This window comes from Strix uralensis, chromosome 3 (assembly GCF_047716275.1).
Source record: "Strix uralensis isolate ZFMK-TIS-50842 chromosome 3, bStrUra1, whole genome shotgun sequence".
NCBI classification, from domain to species: Eukaryota; Metazoa; Chordata; class Aves; order Strigiformes; family Strigidae; genus Strix; species Strix uralensis.
In genome coordinates, this window is record NC_133974.1 from 84,216,918 (window position 1) to 84,237,626 (window position 20,709).

Sequence of the window (20,709 nt, forward strand, 5' to 3'; positions counted from 1 at the left end):
CAAGAAATAAAAGCAGTTCTAGCTTTCCTCATGAACAAGACCACAGAAGCTTCATAGGCAGTCACAATAAAACGTAAGGGGGGGATAGCAACTTACACATCTAGGCTTGATCTGAGAGGGAAGTTACTGTAAGCACACAAAGGCAAGAATGAGCTCAGGCTTTCAAAGTCATGACATTAAAGCATTTTCTTTGCCAATGGGTGCATGCCACTTCCTCTCCTCTTCCCAGCAGGTAAGCACAGTAGGAAGAGGAAAGAGCAAACATTTAAGGCCTCCCCAGAAAACTCCCAGGTGTCCTCCTGGATCTTTTAACACCTCCCAGAAAGGTCTCTTTCTACCTTCATGGTGCCTAGCTGCTGCCCCACCCTCTGAATCAGGTACAGCTCTGCCTGCTTCACCACAAGCGTGCTGCAGCCACCAAAAATAAAAGCACTAAGCAGGTTTTTAAAAGTGCCATTCCTCACACAACTGTAAGGAGTTTTCCTATAGTCCACAGGCATTTCTGCTATGTAGGACCATGGTGCAAACTCATTCATTGTACAGAAAGTACCAGCAATGTGCAATGGAAACCTTACCTGTGATTTGAGGGCTGAACCGTGTTTCCTTTTGGAACCTCTGTATCTTTACATTGCCTTCCATTTTTTCTTGAGAGCTTTTGTTGAATTACTTCACCTTTATCAAACATAAGGTGCAGACGATAACTGATCACCTTTATTACTGTGAAGAACACTGTCACCAAGCTGCAGTACACAAAAACCGTAACTGCATTTGCTGGAAAAGCCTAGAGAAATAAATAATAAAGGCATAATCATAACAGTTTATTTTGAGAAGATGCTACTAAAATTTTTAAGGTAATTTTCAAACTCTTTATTTCTCATTGTCTATTATTTGTAGCTCTACCGAGTTTTGCAACCACAAGAATTAGTGTATCTTCATATGGTATATTTGAGTTCTGCTCACAGAAAAGGTCTAAGGATTTGTTCAAATTTCAAATCATTTTACAAGATTTCTTCTTCTTTTGATTAGCTGTGGATATTAGTTATTCCTTATCAAAATCAGTAAAATCTCACAATTGAAAGACACTGTAAAACCTCTTAAAATACTGTACTCCCAGGATAATGCAGCTGCAGCCTTTCCTAAATTATGAACTTATAAAAATACAGACTCAAAATGAAATGTTATCTACAAACAGGAAACACCTTTTGAAAAATTCTGTCGTCCTCCCCTGCTTCTCAGTTATGATTTAACAATAAAAATGCTAAAGTTTGATCTCCTTTTTCTAAAACTTCACAACATGTTCCCAAGTACCTTTACCACTGAAGAATTTTAAATAATTGATCAGGACTAGTGAAAACAAATGAATAAAATGCATTTGGAGAGACAGGCTCTTTGAATTCTTTTTCTGCAATTCATAATTGTTAATTTGCAGCTGTGTGATCTGTTTGCTGATCTGTGATGAGCACCATATTTCTTAGTCATTAAAATTAATTACAGTTCCAACTACAGTCTGTAAAGTTCCTTCACAGACATGACATACTAATAACATTTTTATATGTAAATACTTCCTTACAGTAAAGGACAAATCATAGCAATGGACACTTGGGTGGGAGTGTTGATCTGCTCAAGGGTAGGGAGGCTCTGCAGAGAGACCTGGACAGGCTGGAGCGATGGGCTAAGGCCAACTGTAGGAGTTTCAATAAGGCCAAATGCCGGGTGCTGCACTTGGGCCACAACAACCCCCAGCAGCGCTACAGGCTTGGGGAGGAGTGGCTGGAGAGCTGCCAGTCAGAGAGGGACCTGGGGGTGTTGATTGACAGCCGGCTGAACAGGAGCCAGCAGTGTGCCCAGGTGGCCAAGAAGGCCAATGGCATCCTGGCTTGTATCAGAAAGAGCGTGGCCAGCAGGGACAGGGAAGTGATCTCACCCCTGTACTTGGCACTGGTGAGGCCGCACCTCGATTACTGTGTTCAGTTTTGGGCCCCTCACTACAAAAAGGACATTGAATTCCTCGAGTGTGTCCAAAGAAGGGCAATGAAGCTGGTGAAGGGTCTGGAGCACATGTCGTACGAGGAGCGGCTGAGGGACCTGGGGTTGTTTAGTCTGGAGAAGAGGAGGCTGAGGGGAGACCTCATTGCCCTCTACAACTACCTGAAAGGAGGTTGCAGAGAGCTGGGGATGAGTCTCTTTAACCAAGTAATAAGCGATAGGACAAGAGGGAATGGCCTCAAGTTGCACCAGGGAAGGTTTAGACTGGATATTAGGAAGCATTTCTTTACAGAATGGGTTGTTAGGCGTTGGAATGGGCTGCCCAGGGGGGTGGTGGATTCCCCATCCCTGGAGGTGTTTAAGAGTAGAGTTGACATAGCGCTGAGGGATATGCTGTAGTTGGGAACTGTCAGTGTTAGGTTAATGGTTGGACTGGATGATCTTCAAGGTCTTTTCCAACCTAGACAATTCTGTGATTATAATTGAAGGGCCAAAGCCTTTATCATTATAGTCATGGAACACCCTTATATATTGTTGTTACACAGTTTCAGTCTCACAGTGAGTTTAATCTCTTCTCAGGTTTTTGTTTTTTAAACAGAGCATTACTACATCCCCACACAATTTGTAGCGAGGGAAAAAGATTTTCAGTGCTCAGGACTTGCTAAAAAACTAATAAAGTTAATTTTTAAGAACAGACTTTACTTTGGGCCCAAATCTATCATTTTAAGTATCAGTATTGCAGGTCAAGGAGCATTTGGATGTAAAAGATTAGAATTCTTTTCAGATTCATAAACAAATGACAGTGACCACACAGGTGAAGGGAAGGGAGGAACAAGGCACACTTACTTCATCTCTAAAACAAGTCACCACATTTATCTTGATGTTGAAATGAATATGTTGAATCATTTGTGTGTTATTACAAGCAAGTGGGTTGCTATTCTGCTGCTGCTTTCGGCTTAGTGAGACTTCATACCTTCAAGATGTACATGTGAAAATTTTCAGGCAAATCTTTTTTAATGACAATTCTGATTCATATACAAAGAATCTATTACACAGAAGTGGAGAAGCTATTTAGCATGTACGTACTACTAATGATCCCTAATAAGACAGACATTACCTTCTACAAGTTGAGGCTTAGTCTGTTAAGACTACTTTGTGATACTGTGTATATACCAAAACTAGGCATATTCTTCAGTTTTCTAGTGAATCCGGGCCAGAAAAAAGATCAGCTGGCAAGGCCATGCTCACAGGGTATAAGGTTTGGTGGATGAGGTTGAAGAATGTGTGGTTTATGACTAATGTATTTACAAAACACGAATTAAAAATGCTTGGTTTCACAAAGAATGATAGCCAAGTATCTGTAATGATTTGTTTAAAAGAGAGATTTGTTCACTTTCCAAGGAATCTTTTCAACTATACACTAAAAGGCACAGGCTGACCACTTATTAAGTAACAGCTCAGAATAAGCCACTAGGAAAGAAATGCTCTGTAGGCGATGTTCATAAAGCTTAATAAATATTATATGAATAATGTCAAGAGGACACAACAAAAATAGACTTCCAGTAATGCAGTCTATGCATGCATAGAGCACGCTACAGGAGAGAATCAAAGGAAGCTCCTAGATTTCCAAGTGGAAAAGAGGGCCAGTTTTAGCAGATGCTGAGCACTGCATGTCCTCACCCCTGTCTTGTCACCGGACCTACTGGAGATGTGCCCTGAGCCTGCCTGTGATCTCCCTGCCTATCTGCCCAAGATATAGAGCAGTTTCCCCATATACGTGCCTTGCAAACTCACAATCCCAAGCCTGCCTAGGTATAATAAGGCCAGCTCATCCTTAATATTCTGAATCTTGGGGCAAGCTTAGCACAAGCCAGCAGCTTGCTATCTGCCCAAATGAGGAACTAGGAGAAAGATGAAGCTGAGAAGGGAAAGCCCTTGATTTTCTGAATCAGGCCTCTTGCATAAGGGTACAAGTGTCATATGACTGCAGTTGGTGTTCCCAGGTACAGATAGGTGAAAGCTATCAAATCTGCTTGAGCTAAAGAGGAATTAAGTTATAGACCACTGAGGAATTGGATGATAGATTCACTTTTGATGCACCATAGTTATAATTAGCCTGGTTTCCTATGGAAACGAGGTTTTATAATCACACCATGTGCCTGTGTATTCATCCTCTCTCCATCTCCTCTGCCGAATAACTTTTTAATTCTTTGGCTACTTTCAACTAACTTTGAGAGAACGCACCCCACTGGGACAAGGTCACAGCAGCACACCTCCTGCATTAACAAGAGGAACCCACACAGCTCTCTGGCCTTTTGAGTGCTGTCCCAGTGACAGGAAAAGCTTCAGTTGAGCTGACATCTTATTAGAAGCTAAAAAAAACCCATCCACAAATACAAATTCATTAGAAAGCAGGCTTCATGACATCCCACAGGTTTCTGTGGAAGCTGCAGCTCTAGCTTTCTTTGCTCTTGCCCAATTAAAAACTCAACCATAATGTACTTTTTGTTTTCCAGTAGCTTCCGTTGTTATACCCCGCACCAGAACAGCGTGGGGTCACAGGCAAAAATGCAGGCTGGTGCGTCCCAAATGTGGCCTTACTTACTACTACAAACACACCAGAGCTGACCTGTCCATGCAGAGAGGACCTTTGCTTGGAGCTTCTGCCTGCCCAGAGACTGCTCCTTGAGAAATGGCCAAATTCTTCTTCACACATTTACTAACATTATACAAGTAGCACAAAGGTAGAGGTGACTGAGGTATATACTTCCTGATATAAAGGTGTGTAACCTTTGAACAAAATACCACACCTTGTAAGTTGGAATGACTGATTAAAGTTGATTAAAGCCAGATGTATCCCACCTGATGCACCTAAAGCAAGACAGTGCTGCACCTGGGCCTTTGTGTACTATAGAAAACAAACAAGGCAATTACCAAATAAATATGCAGCCAGCCACTGTCATGAGGCTTGAATATGAGTGGGAGATATAATATTGGAGCCAAAAATAAATATTTTGATGTTAATTTAGCTGAATGAATAACTATGAGATGTCAACCACACAGGATAAAACACGGGAAAACAGGTAGCAAAAAAGATTCCAGGGATGTACACTCAGTTGTAAGTGTGCATCCTATCACACAATAAATACAGTAAGTATGGTGTAGCTTACCTCTCATTTATAGAGATATATGTATCCTTACTTGTACAGAGAGACAATGTGGGGTAAAGTGTGGCTGAATGGGACTGGAAGCAGCTGACACACTGCAAGTTTTATTACAGCCTACCTCTGAGTAATTTATGTGCCCACACCCTTATACTGCACTTCTTACACATTACATCTTCAAATCATGCTGTGATAGGAGAAGTAACAACCCTGTAAGTTCAAGGGCTTCCTGTCCAACAACAGGCAGAAGAACCACTCACTAAGCCATTCTGATGACTCACCAAAATGGGGATGTGCATTCTCTTGTGGCTTGTAAAATAAGCTATAGTACAAGCATTCCCAAAGTTGCATCTGTATCGTCACTGGTGTTTCACTGGTGCTGCATTCAGCCCAGTGGCTTTGTATAACAATTACCGCTATTTTCATGCAAAAAACGCCTGGGAACCCTGGACTGTTTGGTGGAATAAGACAACTTTAATTCTTAATCTATTATGAGAGTTGACATGGCAAAGTTAGAAGAGATCATTACAATTTTGAAAGTTGATTTTAAAAGCAATGATGGTCCAAATAATATCCAACGTACATTTTTAGTTGTATTTACAACTACAAACATAAATAAGAAAAAGAAGAGATGGAAACACAGATCTGCATTTTCAGGGTGGGGAAGCTAATAACGGAACCATTAGTACCAAAGTAAGCTGTGCTGACAAAGCTAGAGAATGAAAGCGTCGATCCACACGACAAACAACTTGATACTATAAGCTTCCAGACGCTACTGTCAGCGCGTCTCTGCTGAGCCAGTGTGAAAAACCTAAAGATTGCTGGATAAGTTTTGCATTTCATTCAAACCAAACTGTTTCAGAGAGACTTTCTGACTTTTGACAACAGTGTGATTAAGATTATCCCAAGCAAAGGAAAAATTTTAAGAAATAAGTACTCAGATTTTCACTTTGCCATTTCAAGAGATGTCAGTGACTGCTTTAGCTGAATCCAAAACTATTGGTGTCAAGTCTGTAACATAAATATCATCCCAAACACTACTAACATTATAAATAAAAATCCCCAAAGAAAATCTTTTGTTAAAAAGCAGGTTCAATCTTCTAAGTGGAAAGAATATGTCTTGCACAAAGTTTACAAAGTCCAACCACTTAAAAGCAAGAAAACAAATACTTAAGGACATCCTTACTCTCAAGCATCCAGCATAATAAATGCATTATTCTTAACGAGGATAAAGAATTCCCATAGCAATACATTAGCTCAAGAACACAAGTCCTGCATTTAACCAGATGATTCATCAGAAAGTCAGCCAGTCTGCAGAAAAGCAAGTTCATCTAGACAGGCATAGATGAATCGAGAGAGAGTTCAGTAGATAAGTTAGGTTTTCTCCCCTTCCCTTTAAATAACATCCTTTTTTTCACTTTAACTCTGACCTACAATCTTTGTATCTAGTGTTCTTTTGTGCAACTCCGCATGCATTCTTCCATGCTATTAGTTCAGAAGTTTCCCACAAGGAAATACGCATTCTTTCAGATACATACTTACACCAACTGGAAAAAAATTAACCTTTGCTTTTTTTTCTTTTTAATCACACATACCACTTTGACAGTCGATCCTACAATATAAAGACTCTTGCTAGTTTGCATAGGAAATAGACCCTATCAATCAGAAGAAAGCATATTGTTATCTTGGCTCATTAACTCCATGACCCATGCTTACAAGAATTCACTGCAATCTATGCCACAGAATACAGTATACCAACTGATTTTTAAAAATACAAGATTTGCTTTTCACTGGGATTGCAGAAGGATTTGTAAATGCTCTTTGCTTTTGAAAATCAGGCCAATATCTGACCATGTAGGGCAAAGAGACCTATTTAGAAATTTTACCCAACAAAACAAAAATTTTACAGAACTCAGCTAAGAATTCAGTTGAATTACTGTGAGAACCAAAGGGATAGAAATTGTTTCCAGTGGAGGCAATATTAAGCTACAACTACTGAAGAACACACTAATGAACGGATGCAGTGATCCAGCAAACTATACTTTTAAGCTTCTCTCACACAGTGGGAAAAGAGACAGAAAAGAGCAAAAGTTTCAAGTTTCCAAGGAAAATAATTTTAAAGTCTGGCAAGCAAGTTCTAGTTACTAAAATTATTTATTTGTAATGTTTAAATTCCAGCAAAGGGAACTGCATGTCATGAAAAGCCATGTGACTCACCAATGATATTCAGCAAGGCATATAAATTACCTGATATTGGGATTTTTCCATTTATTTACCCTTCTCAGCAGGTAAGACTAGAGCAGACTTGAGGGAAAAAAAAAAAGTCTCTAAAAGAGATTTTTTTGGACAAACCTCGCCAGGGTCACAGGGCATTTGCACAGGCCGGCATCACACCCTTTCCCACGTAACCCTGCCCAGTTGGGTTCACCAGGGATGAGAGGTCCGGCCCCAACCCACACGCCCGGCGTGCCTTACCTATACCCTTTAGACACAAAATCCTCACGTAAAACCCGATATACCTATTTTTTAACACACACACCCCCACCCCACCCGCAGAGGTCAGTTCATTCTCCGTTGCGCTCATGCCCTTCCCGCTGCTGCCCCCAGGCTGGGGCCCGCGGCGGGACCCGCCGCTCCCCGCTCAGCCCCCCCGGGCCGCCCCCCCCACCGCTCCGGGCCGGGTCTCACCAGGTGCAGGGCCATGGGCAGCGTCAGCAGGAAGAGCCACAGATAGAGGTGGCAGCTGTTGGTGAAGGCGCCCTGCTCCGGGTCGTGGTACCAGCCCCCGGTCAGCGCCGCCCACACGCCCTGACCCACCAGCCGCGCCGCCGGCGACACCATGGCCGCCCCCCCCCGCCGCCGCCGCCGCCAACGCCGCCCCTCAGCCACCCGCCGCCGCCGCCGCCGCCATGCCGGGCGCCCGCGGATTCTCCCATGGTGCCCCGCGACGCCGAGCATCCCGCCCGCCCCACCCCGAGCGCCGCCGCCGCCGCCGGGAAGGCGCCGCCGCCACCCCCCGCCCCGGGCACAGCGAGTGCTCCGCCCGTCCCCGGTGCGCTGCGGTGCGGGGGACGCTGCCCCACTGCAGGGCCGCGGGGGCCGCGCACAGCTGCCGGTAGCGGGCGGCAGCGCACGAAGGCCGCAGGGCGGAGAGGGGCCGAGCCGAGCCGCGGCGGGCTGCCTTGGGGGGGCGCGGAGTTCTGGCGCGGACGTGTCCGTCACCGCGGCGTCCCGCCCCGGGCGGCCCCGAGGTTGGCTCACAGGTGCAAAAAAAGCGCGGCAAAGGGGCAGCACCGGCGTCAGGCAGCTGGGCTGCGCCCCTCAGCGATCACACTCCGCCCCCCCCCCCCCCCGCGTTGTTTTCATGACCGGTCATGAATTTTGGCTAATACATCACGAGTTTCTGAGCTTTGAGCTCTACCCAGCTTCGGTGCTGACCTTTTTGTGTGGCTCTGAGCTGTATTTTAGTCAGATAGGTGGGGAAATTCTGTAAAAAACATTCGGTTTCTTTCAAGAATGAGTTTAGGGTAAAACAGCGTCTGCTCTGCGTTAAAGAATTTCATGGTAGCTGACCTCAAATTAGCAGAGTGAAGAGGTAAGGAGGGGGGGGGGGCAAAGCACAGGTGTGCGAAGCAGCGAAGAGTGGAGCTGAAATGGAGGATGGAGACAAGTGGAAGCCTTGAGTAGGGGTGGCTGAAGGCAGTGAAGGATATGGGACATATCCCTACGGGATGCCCCTGAGGGAAGGGGCGTAAGGCTGAGCCGTGAACGCCTGAGTGTATGCAGCGCTTCCTCCCTCTCACCCTCTGCCATCAGAAGATAGCCGTGAACTTCAATTGCATGTCTCTCATCAACCCCTCTAGGGACTTTCTCACTTGTACAGACTTTTATTGTGGTCAGTTTTGTGAAGGAGGCATGTATGAAATGGAGGCAGGCAAGCAGCTTGCAGATTACTTCACCAGATTAACCCTACTTTCATTGCTCCTGACTGCGGCTACAGTTTCATAGACTAAACATGCTGCTCCATTGTGCTTTGTATGGGTTTTTTAGACAAAGGTAAGAGACCAAAGATGCTATTAAACAACAATATTTGTGAGCCAATAAACCACATCTCAGCTCGCTTCCTGCTGTTGCAGGCGATCTGGCCATGCTGGGTGCTGGTGTTGGCTTGATGGGAGGGATGATACAGCAGTATGAACAAGCGGCTGGGAGCAGGGGAGGAACGGCACCGTTTCCTTCAGCAGCACAGGCACCCTCAGGGAAGCTGTAGCTGCAGGGCTCGAGTACTTGCTTGGTGTGTCCTTGCTAAGCAAGGAAGTCTCTTGATCTGTATGAAGGAGGCACGGTCCCAGCAGTGCTACTCCTGTGCCCTCATCTTATCTAAACCTCTCCCTTGTTGACTGGAAATTTTTTATTTTACTCTTTGTAAATTCTTTTCAAAGATGACAAAGTTCGCTAATACAAATGTAATGATTGAATCGAGTGCAATAGCTAGCTATGAATAGTATTTTTGATGTGTGACTTATAAACTACTGAAGTTGTTTTCTACACACATACTGGCAAATAAGCTCATTTACACACACAGCTCCCAAAAAGAGAGATGAGTAAACAAAGGTGGAAATGGAAAGCTTCTGCAAAACTGCCTCCTCTTCTGACCTCTAACTCATGTTGGTTATTATTTGGAAGCTGCAGGTAACGCAGGCTTCATTGGAGTGGATATAACATTGGGTCTTATTAGGGTGACTTGTCCGCCCATCACTCAGACCTTTCAACTCTTCCTCATCTTTGGATAATGTTTTTTTTTTTGGCATAACAGTACTTGCAGGAAGGAAAGGTTCCTGTGATTTCCAGCTCAGGATAGATAGATGTTCTGGACACAACGTAGAAGCACAGCACTACACCTACAGCTGCAGGAGTGCTGAAGATGAGAAATGCGACCGCTTCTCTCTCTCTCGAGGCGCTGGTGATGGCCTGAGCAGACAGCCCTGCCTGTGGTACGCGGTTCCTCTCCAGGGTAACCCCGCTAGCTGGTGCCATCAGAGAAACGACCGGTGCTCCGCAGGGCCCGCTCCGACATCATTTCCATCCCCAGAACTCCTCTGAACAGCAATTGTATACTGACACCCTAGAGCGCTAGGTGCTGCAGAAACACTGAACAAAGAATAACCCCAGTGTAGCAACTGCTAGTGGGTAAATGGTGCTTCAGAGAGCAAATTTTGGAATAATAGCTCTAAATAAATATTTAAACTTTTCACTGTACTGCAAGCAATACCCTGTCTGACCCAAAACATTCCACACTTAATTAGTTCCTGCAGATTCTTTTAGATAACAGATAAAGTTCAAGGTAGAATTTGTGTGGCAGAATGCTTGTATTACAACATACTTTATGGCTTTTATAATAAGGCAAATATGCAGATAAGGAAAAGGCTTGTAATTATCTCTCTGAATAGCTGCAAGGCAATCTCTTATATTAAAGGAAATGGGAAAAGACTTGATAGACACGCTGGTTTTGCATTCTTTTTGGTTACCATGGTTCAGTAAATGACTTTCTGCATAATTTTATTTTTGCCTTGTGTGTACAACTACAGACAGTTTAGACTGTGTGATAAACAAGAACTTACAATTTTTGGATACTGTCATTTTTTCTTTATGTTGGAACCTTAGCCCTGTGATATCCAGCTGCAAATCTTGTGTTTATGTAGGGATGTACAGTGCTGCGGAGGGGGGTTTTGGGGGGAGCAGTTGAAGCGTTCATCACACCAGGTTGTTCCACCCAGCAGCGACGTCCGCCACCTTCCCCAAGCTTTTTCTATCCCCCTCGGGCCTTCTGCCGGCGGCCGACCTGCCGGGGCTGAGTCCGCTGTGTCCCGCGCTCCCGCCGAGCAGAGGCTGCGTCCCCGGCCCACACACTTCCAGTGAAACTACTGCAGGTTAGAGACGAATACGATTTTTCCAGCTGAAACCAGGAAAACCTTTATTCAGAAATAGCACACACACAGCATTTGCGATTCCCAGGCAGCCTCCTAACTAAGGCGTTGTGTGACCGCGCCCCGCAGGGCCGGGACCCTTCAGCCCGTGCGCAGACGGGGCAGCGAGCACGGGAGAGCGACGTGAACGCTGGAGGCGGGTGGGAAAGGAAACACGAACCGGGGAACTTCGGTTTCTTCAGAAGCCGCCTGGGCTTTATTCTGGTGAAGTCCCAACACCGCACAACGGAGGAAAGAGGAAGCTGCCGGCGGAGGCACCAACCCTCGACCTGCTCTGCCGCCCCGAGGGACAAAGCGGGCCGGGGCGGGCACCTGAGGGCGACCTGCACCGAGACGCCGCTACCACCTCACCGAGCGCCGGGGGCCACGGGCTTCCCCAGGAGCCTCTCCCCGGCTCCGCGCAGGGCCAGGACGGGCCACTGCTGCCAGCGGCGAGGTGGCCCGGCGGTGCCGTTACACCGTCCGTGTGCGTGTGTCCGTGCCCTCCTCCCCGGGCCGGGCGGGACCGTTGCGATCGCCTCAGCCGCGCGCGCGGCTGCCGGAGCCTGCCAGTCTGCGCGCGTGGGAGGGCGGGCGCGGGCACCTGCCTGCCTCCGCACCCGCCTGCTCCCCCCTCCCCCGCCTCGGGCCCGCACCCCCACGTGACGGCCGGCGGCCAATCCCCGGGGGCTCAGGCGCGGGAGGCGGGAGGGAGGTCGCGGAGCACCGCACGCCCCTCCCCGCCTTCTCCGCGCGCGCTTGCGCCCTACCTGCCGGAGCCCGGCGGCGGCGGCGGCCGGGCCGGGCCGGGCCGGGCCGGCCCCGCCCCTTCCCCGACCCCGCCCCGCCCCTTCCCCCTGCCCGGCGCCCCCGCCCCTCCCCCTCCCGCGGCTCGCGCTCGGCGGCGGCGGCAGGTGAGGATGCGGCTGGGCGGGCGCCCCCGTGTCGGCGGCGCTGGCGGTCGTTGGGGCTGAGGTCGCTGCCATGGCTCTGTCGGGCGCCGGGGCGGCGGCTGCCGCCGGCGGGGGTCCGTGCCCGCTGTGGACGGCGCTGTACGACTACGAGGCGAGCGGCGAGGACGAGCTGAGCCTGCGGCGGGGGGACGTGGTGGAGGTGCTGTCGCAGGACGCGGCCGTGTCCGGCGACGACGGCTGGTGGGCGGGGAAGATCCGCCACCGCCTCGGCATCTTCCCCGCCAACTACGTGACCCGCCAGCCCCGCGGCGGGGCGGCGGCGGCGGCGGGGGCCGGCGGCAGCGACGGGCGGGGGGACCCCGCGGGGAGCCTGACGGAGATCGACTTCCAGCACCTGGAGCTGCAGGAGATCATCGGCGTGGGGGGCTTCGGGAAGGTGTACCGGGCCACCTGGCGGGGCCGCGAGGTGGCCGTGAAGGCGGCGCGGCAGGACCCCGACGAGGACATCACGGCCACGGCGGAGAGCGTGCGACAGGAGGCCAAGCTCTTCTCTATGCTGAGGCACCCCAACATCATCGCCCTGCACGGGGTCTGCCTGCGGGAGCCCAACCTCTGCCTCGTCATGGAGTTCGCCCGCGGCGGCTCCCTCAACAGGGCCCTGGCCGCCGCCGCCTCCCCCGGGGCCGGGGCCGCCCGCGGGGGCCGCCGCATCCCCCCGCACATCCTGGTGAACTGGGCGGTGCAGATCGCCCGCGGCATGCTCTACCTGCACGACGAGGCCATCGTCCCCATCCTGCACCGGGACCTCAAGTCGAGCAACAGTGAGTCCCCGCCGGGGAACGGGGTGGGGAGGGGAGAGGGGGTGATGAAGAGGGGCCTTCGGGCCGCCGCGGGCGGCGGAGGCGACAGCGAGGGGGTCCCCGTCCCGCGGCCGGTCTGCAGCGCGGCGCCGGGCCCGGCTCGGGCTGCCCGCCCGGGGGCCGGTCGGGCCCGGCGGGGGCAGTTGCCGTGGCGGCGGCTCGCTGCGGAGACGGGCGGACGGGCCTGGACGGCCACGGTCCGGGGGTCCCTTCTCACCGGGAGATGGGTGTCACAACGTGGGTGGCTGGGACACTCGCTGCCAGCAGCGGGGGCCGGCGGCAGGTTGGTTGCCGTGGGTGTGAGCCGGTCACCGACTTCTTGTGGGGAGGTGGGGAGAAGGGGGTTTACCTGCGACGCAGGCAGAGCGAAGTCCTGCCCTCTCTGGCGGGAGCTCGCATAAAAGCGAAGCGGGATGAAATCCTGTGCACAACCACAAGACTTCTTTCATTCTGATACGTTGTGTAGCCCTAGCTTTTTAAAAGTTACAGTAAACCAAGCCTTGTAAAGGAAAAGCTTAATGAGGGTATCACTTCTGTTTCACTGCCAGCCAGCCCTAGGTGTTTCTGTTTTTCATTGCATGCATTCAGCATTGCTAAAGTTCCTCCGCTTAGCGAACTTTGAGACAGAAAAGACAGTAGCTTAAAAACAGTAGAAACTCTTGTGTAGTTGCCAGATTCGCTTTCAGCCGTTGGCATGGACAAAAGCACCTGAAAGAGCAGGGGAGTTGCTCAATTCGTGCTTAATGGATTCTTGGTCCATCTGTCGATAGGAGAGCATCTAAGATTTTGGCAGTTGTGTTGTTGGAAGGCTGGCTTACTAGAATAGAGGCGTTTATGACTTGCCCTTATAGTTGTGTTTTGAATTGGTGACCTGAAATTGGAAATCTGTGTGCTTCCATAAATGTCTGAAGCCATCTCGACTCTCTTTCCTTTTTGTTCTGAATGTGCCAAATGTGCAGCAGTCTGTTACTCTTTTTCCAGTTAGGAGTCCTTAAGTAGTGCAGCAGAAATAAAAAAAAGCTTCATTCAAGTTTGAAGCACTTTGTTTAAAAGGCCTTTGCAGCATGTCTTGAAGGTCATCATGCATGGGTTGTTAAGACAAGGCTCAGTCATGGGACTGTTCCTGAGAATACTTTCACTATTTGTTTGATAAAGAAAGGACCTAGCTCAGCTGCATTTGTGGTTCTGTCTGTAGGGCAAGACGATGAACTCTTGGAATGTACCTTTAGGGTCATGCCAGCACCTTAATTTCTAGCAAGTTGTCTGTAGGCAGCTTGTGCCCTCCTAGTTTGTTGCTGTGTGCAGAGTGAGCTGCTGTACCTTGAGTATTTAGCGGCTTTCCTTAGACAAAGTGGGTTGCTGCACGCTGGCTTCCCAAGTTGACAATGGCAAAGTCCATATCTGAAGTGACTTCGTAACCCTGTGGTTCAGTGTAGCACCTGGAGCTGAGCTGGTTACTGCTGTGAACTGATTACCATTATCATCTCTGTGTATATGGATAATGGCAGAGCATTTTAAAAATATGCTTTTGATTATAACCTCAGCATGTGTGCCTATTCACGGCTTTCATTACTCATGCCTGTTGCACATGCGCTTAACAAGCTACTTAGTTTTCTCACCCACATTTCTTAATCTTAGTGAAGTTTAAAGACAGTATTGAATATGCTAAATAGAATTAGGTTTCTTGATCATCCAACTAAACAGTAACATTGGAAGACAATGGTGTGCTAGTGGTACAATATACTATAGTAATTGAGTTCCACAATGTGAATTTAAAATGACCGCAAATCATGACAGTATTCCCCGTTAACTCATCAATTCATTGAAGATTTCACTTTGTTCTTCTACTACAGTCTTTTCCAGTCTTACATAGTGGGAGTGGAAAGCTGCCAGGGTTAACTGATCGACTTGCTTGGTGTGGGTAGTAACAATTCAGCAGTGGCTATACCTGAAAATGGGGATCTGGCAGCCCCCCTTCCTCAACTGCTCATCACTGCTTTCGGTGGACTGCTAATGGTGGAGGTTCAGTGCTCATCATTAAGCAGTTCTAGGTAGAATACAAAATGTATCAGTGTTGTGCTAGCTCAGTTATTTTCATTAAGAAGGAATTTTTCTTCCTTTGGTAATAACAACAAGAATGACTGCCCTTAACATGGTGTTGCAAGGAATGCTCCCCAAACTATTTCCCTAGCAAATAGGCAGGAACTAATTTTTCCAGCCAAGTGAAGGAGCCCCTTCCACCAGTATATTTGATCCAGAAAGGATATGTGTCTGGGCTTGTGGTTGGCAGGCAACAGGCAAAGCAAGCATCTTAAAGGCAAGTGTGTTACTTCTCTCCAAGCAATTTCTTGGAGTTGGGATCTATAGGACAGCATATCTAGTGCGGTTTCACTGATGCCAAGTTGTTGTGACTGGAGAGGAGGTGCCACAAACAGAAGAGCCATGAGAGCAGCAGGATTTTATTAACAGCAGTGACTGTCTAGGTCTGTATGCGCAAGTTTCCTTGGGCTCCTTTTGGGAGGTGGGAAAGGGTTTTTGTTTCTGCCAAAGCAAGAGAAGGGAAATAAATAGCTATGCAAATGTTTTCTATATTGGGAAGAAAACCCGACAAAGTTGGTTGTGAGGGCTGAACAAGGAGGTAAGGGATTACTCGAGTTTTGTTGGCGGCAGAATTTCTTCAGTTCTGGAGTCCATGTAAAATAAACTTAGTATTTAAAGGTTATTCATAAGTAAACAAAAGAGGTGTAAAGAACACTTTTAGCTTTAGATATGTGGGATAAAATGAAGCATAGTAACCATGGCCTCAAATGTTGATTTGCAAATTGTGGGTGCTTTGTAAAACCTTGTGCAGGTGACATGGTGAGAAGTTACTCTGAAAAAGAACATGGTCTATTTTGAGAACAACTTCCTCATAGGCAGTTCTTATGTTCTTAGATATACTTTATAGATTAGGAAATAATCTAAAATTAAGGATTAAGAGGTGGATTTTACCTATCTAAAACTTGAAGAAAAAATTTGAAAGAAAATGTGGTTTTCAAACCATCGTGGATAGTCAAGGAATTCTGAATTAAATGTTACGATAACTGAAAAGCAGATATCTTAAAAATTGTGAAAATACTTGAACATTTTTAACTGTATCTCCTGGGTACAAACTCAGTCTTAAATGTGCCAGCTGATTATAAAGAAGTTAGGTTTTATTGAAAATAAACAGGAATTCATCTACAAGACTGTACACTAATAGTTATATGTGTCTTTTTAGCACATATTGGCTGTTTTGATGACTCTTTGAAAGGGCAACTTTTTTCTTCTTGGGAAGGAATCAAATTGCTATCTTCTGGGCAAGGACACCCCATTAGTTACGAGACCTATGATTGTTTAAGAGCTCAGTGCAGCCTTTCCTGATTCTTTTTTAGTATTCTGAAGAAAGCTAGTGATGTGTTCAGGTAGAGTATGTAAGGTTTTTCCTTTCTGAAGTCTAGCGTAGAGAAAGCAGGGGTTCATGTTTCTGGATTGATTTCAGACTGGGCAGAACTTCTGCCTTAAAAAAACCAAAAAGCAACGCACTTTATCTCTAGTGCAGCAGCTTTGTGTACTTGTAGGAAATGTTAAAAAAAGTTCAGAATATTTTGCTTATGACACAAACCCATCCATGAATACAAAGTTGATTCTGTGCAGATTATGCCTACTAACACAATACTGATAAAGTACTCTGTACTCATTTGTTGTAGATAGATATGCGAGTAGGGTTCAGTTTGCTATGGCTTTCACCAGCTCCTCTGACATCCCAGGTTCCTTTGCAGCCCCTGCTCTCTGAAGTGTGTAGAGTTTATATTACTTTTTGAAAGTCAAGGACAGCTTGAGTTTCAAGGATTGTTGGATAAGGCCATGGACATGACAACACTAATGAGAGCAATACTTGAAATCTGAAGGAATCAAACATACAAGAGAACAGTGAAACTGCAATTAGACAATCCACTTTAATGTGACGTTCTTCAAACTAGTCTCTTGAAAAGCAGTCAGAAAATAGAAATAATTTGGTTTTAAAACCTCAAAAGAAAGTGTGACGTGGTTTGACAGAACAGTTGAATCAGTTGCTTTTGATGAGGGAAGGTGTCCTGGAGTTTGAGGAAATTATCTCTGTTTCTTTAGTCTTACAGGTTATTTGCAGCAGAATTGCTCAAGTTATGCTATTAAACACCTTTGAAATAAGATGGAGGTGTTTTTCAAGAACTCATAAAAAGTACTTTGTCTCTAGCTTCTCCACCTAGCAAATTTAGGCTACCTGTTTGGGGAGAGGAAGAGAAAGAAACTAGAGTTAAGCCTATCTGCCATCTTCTGAACTGCTTTTATTTATTCTGAAACCACTGGGGTGCATAATTTGTCTCTTGACTCTGTTTTGAAGAGGGAGGGCTTGCTCACATCACAAGTAGAGCTGTAAGGATTACTTATGTTATTCAATGTTTGAAAGTCAGGATCTTCTAATGTACAATTACCAAGAAAACCCAAAATTAAGTTTTATTACAGTTGCCTTTGGTAGTTTTGAGGGAGAAGACAGAGAAGACTTTTCAGCAGATTTGAGCTTCAATCTAATTTTCTTTGGAAATAAAGTTCCAAGACGTCCTCTAATGTCACTGAAAGGTGGAGTTGTTTCTGTCAATAGCACTGCTCCAATTACTGCTCACCTGTTACACTGTAACAAAACTAAACCCCCCTGATTTTTCTAGTGTTATGTATTCTGTATCTCTCTCTCCTCCTCGTGGCACTCTCACTCGTGGAACTTGTGCTCTCCTGTTCCTTTCCACATCCCCAGTGTCCCTGCCGGGCTAAGCCTGGCTGTCCCAGGGTGCCCATCTCCAGTACTGGGTGACTCCTGCACCTCCTGTAGCAGGCTGCACATGCTGTAATTAGTTTGAAACTGCTGGTATTGCCTGACTAGCAGCTAAGCTCCTACTGGCTGGCCTCTCTGAGATCTGGAGAGGAATGAACATTTTTTTTCTGGCAGAACCAACTGAAGTTCCTCTTCCGTAAGGCAACTGACTTTCATGAAACTCATAGGAACCATATATCTGAGAATGTGGTATTGCTTTGACTAATGTTAGTCAGATAAAATAGTGGGGCCAGAAGTTATTTAGCAGTTTAAAATTCTTATGCTGTAAATTCTCATTCTGTATTCATATAGGAAGTCATGGCACTTAAATGCTTTGCGCTATTCTTAATTACTTAAATTGCATAAATCTATAAACTGTTCCAGCTTCCTATCCCATCTCTGTGAGTGGTAGTAGCCCTGCCTTGTGCTTCGCTGTGAAGATAATGCTGCTGCATTACAACATAAGAACAGGTCATACATACATCCTGAAGCATCTGGAAGTGTATACCAGGAAGGAGCTCTAGTTTTAATAACTCTGTCCACTTAGTATTCTTAAAAAGAACCCACCAAAAAACCAAAATCAAACCACCCTCATGCAAACTCTGTTAGGATTGCAACATTTCATCAATTTGGGAAACAGCATCTCTTTTGAAGGTCTATTAAAAGTTAGCATGCCATTGAATTCTACTAAGTTTTTCTTTTGAATGTAGTTACGTCACTTGAAAATGTTCTACTTTGTTTCATAAAACGTTGCTCCCAGTAATTTGTTTCATTATTTGATGTGTGCTCAGACTATGTAGATAGGGATTTTATTTTTTCAGAGACCCTGAAGGCTGGTTGGATTCTGTGGGAGCAGCAAATGCTTAGCAGCCCTGAGCTATAGTGTATCTTTTTCCAGTTCATCAAAGGAAACATTTTGTGTTATGTCTGTTTTATATTCACTTGATATATTTACTTGCTGCATATAAATATGTTGTATTTTGTGTTCAGAAAGATGCTGGACTTCAAGAAAGAAAAATTTTGAGTAGCTGATTGCTGCAGTTATTTCAATTTGCAGTAGAAATAACTAGCACTAAAATGTCATAGTGGTTAATTTCCAGTTGAAGGATGTGTTTCAGCATTTAAAATTAATATTCAGGAACTTAATTATTTTGATGCAATATCTATCAAATGAGATTTTGTGAACTACTGCTCTGTAGCACAGTACTTGTTTGTACAGTCTATAAGCCTTCAGACAAGGAGTAACATCGAACAGTGATTTTATTTGTAGACGGAGAGTTAACTGCAATAACCATTTATTTCACTTCAATCTACTATCTTCTAAATTTGCTACTGTTTGATGTTTTTCCGTATCTCAAGTCTGGACAGTAATAGGTGAAAAAAATGCTCATTAATTTAGAACTAATTCCCTCAAAGTTAACAAGGCTCAAGTATATTTACATATAGTCCTTAATGCTGAAAACAAGATTCTAGGCTGAAACATTAGCTAAATGTTTAAATAATTAATTTAAAATCCATGAACTTTTAATACCCCTATTAATAACTCATTTTTAATACAGACTTTCATTTTAATGTTTCCCCAACTATGTCCATCTGCCAGCTGTAGAATTGTTCCTTATTTGGTGTTGAGACTCTGCATCTTTTAACAGGTAGGATTTATTTAAATTAATTTTTAAAATTAATTCAGGAATAATGTTACTTTGATCTTTTTCTGGATCATATTTGGTTCTTCATGTTTTTCTCCTCTCTCTGTCTTTGTTCTCTCTCTTATTGTAAGACACCAAGTGATCTGGTTTACAGCTGTTGGAAGTTTTTTCCTTTTTTTCTTTCTCCATGTTGAACTCTTTCCTAGCAGGTTTCTGCAAGAGACTTATGTGCACCAGTGTTTCTGGTGACCTCCTCATGCCCAACATTCTAGTCTGTATGTCACATTTGCTGACTGTCTTTTCTGAAAGAGTTCTGGTTTGGGGTAGCATATAAATTGAAGCGTAGGATTTAGGATTAGAGTGTTTGTAATATTTGTATATTAAAGAAGACTTCAAGCATTAGTTGGCTCGTTTTTTTTGTTTTTTGTTGTTTTTGTTTTGTTTTGTTTTTTTAAAGCTGGTACCCTAAGGATATGGTCACATACCTACCTGCCTCTGAAAACTGCACTGAGCGAGCAACACATTTCCATAGAATTCAGTGAAAAAACAGACATCTAAACACGTCTCATTAGCTGTTAAAATACTTACACGATTTTGTTCATTCCCGTAAATAGTGAGAAATAAGTTTAACTGCTGACCATAGCACTTGTGAAATGAGGTATTGTACTTAAATAAACAGAATGCAAATTGGGGTTGGGATTTGGGCATTGATAGTGTTAGCCTAGCATTAGAAAAAATGGAGATATAACTGGGTTTTCAGTTACAGATTATTCTCCCCCCCCGCCATTGGGACTGCAAGCACAGTGCATGCCTTTGGACTTCTTACCAAATATTAAAAGTTCCATTGAGAAGTTATGTTCTGTAACCTCAAAAGAATAGACAAGTAACACATCGTTGAACTGTGTTTGGATGTTGAATGCTGTTTTGTGGTTTCTTTGACCTTAAAAGAGAATAACTTTTTGTTTGCGATCTGTAACTTTTTTTGAAACATGCTTCAGTGTTTCAAGTTCTGAAACAGGATGGCCTTGTACAATGAACTTTTGCAAGGAGTGTTTGCAGCATGGGCAATTTCTGTCCCTTAATTTTATTTCTGATGGTTTCTTAAAATTTAAACCATTGAAATTCATCTCAGTGACCTTCAGTAGTAATGCTTCTAAAAAGGGCAGTGATTTTTTGTTTGTTTGTTTTTGAGCTTTGGGTTTGGGTTTTTTTGTCCTTAAAGGCAAAATTAATGGCATTGAAATCAACAAAGATATAGCTAAAAATAGATAAGATATATTAAATATCAAATTACTTGTCTGTCTGT

At 45.4% G+C, this 20,709-nt stretch overlaps 2 protein-coding genes across 3 annotated transcripts in view; one reads left to right on the forward strand and one right to left on the reverse strand.

The window, feature by feature from the left end:
• Positions 1–7,991, reverse strand: part of PCNX2 (pecanex 2) — a 161,367-nt gene extending 153,376 nt beyond the window's left edge. Inside the window, exons 1-2 of the mRNA XM_074863133.1 lie at positions 7,839–7,991; positions 576–781 (exon numbers count right to left, since the gene is read on the reverse strand). Coding sequence (XP_074719234.1) covers positions 576–781; positions 7,839–7,991 — 359 coding nt within the window. The remainder of the gene's footprint in view (positions 1–575; positions 782–7,838) is intronic.
• Positions 7,992–12,054: 4,063 nt separating this feature from the next.
• MAP3K21 (mitogen-activated protein kinase kinase kinase 21) overlaps positions 12,055–20,709 on the forward strand; it is a 42,115-nt gene continuing 33,460 nt past the window's right edge. For both annotated transcript variants that reach the window (XM_074863147.1, XM_074863148.1), the window contains exon 1: positions 12,055–12,851. In XM_074863147.1, the coding sequence (XP_074719248.1) occupies positions 12,101–12,851 (751 nt within the window). In that variant the 5' untranslated portion in view covers positions 12,055–12,100. The remainder of the gene's footprint in view (positions 12,852–20,709) is intronic.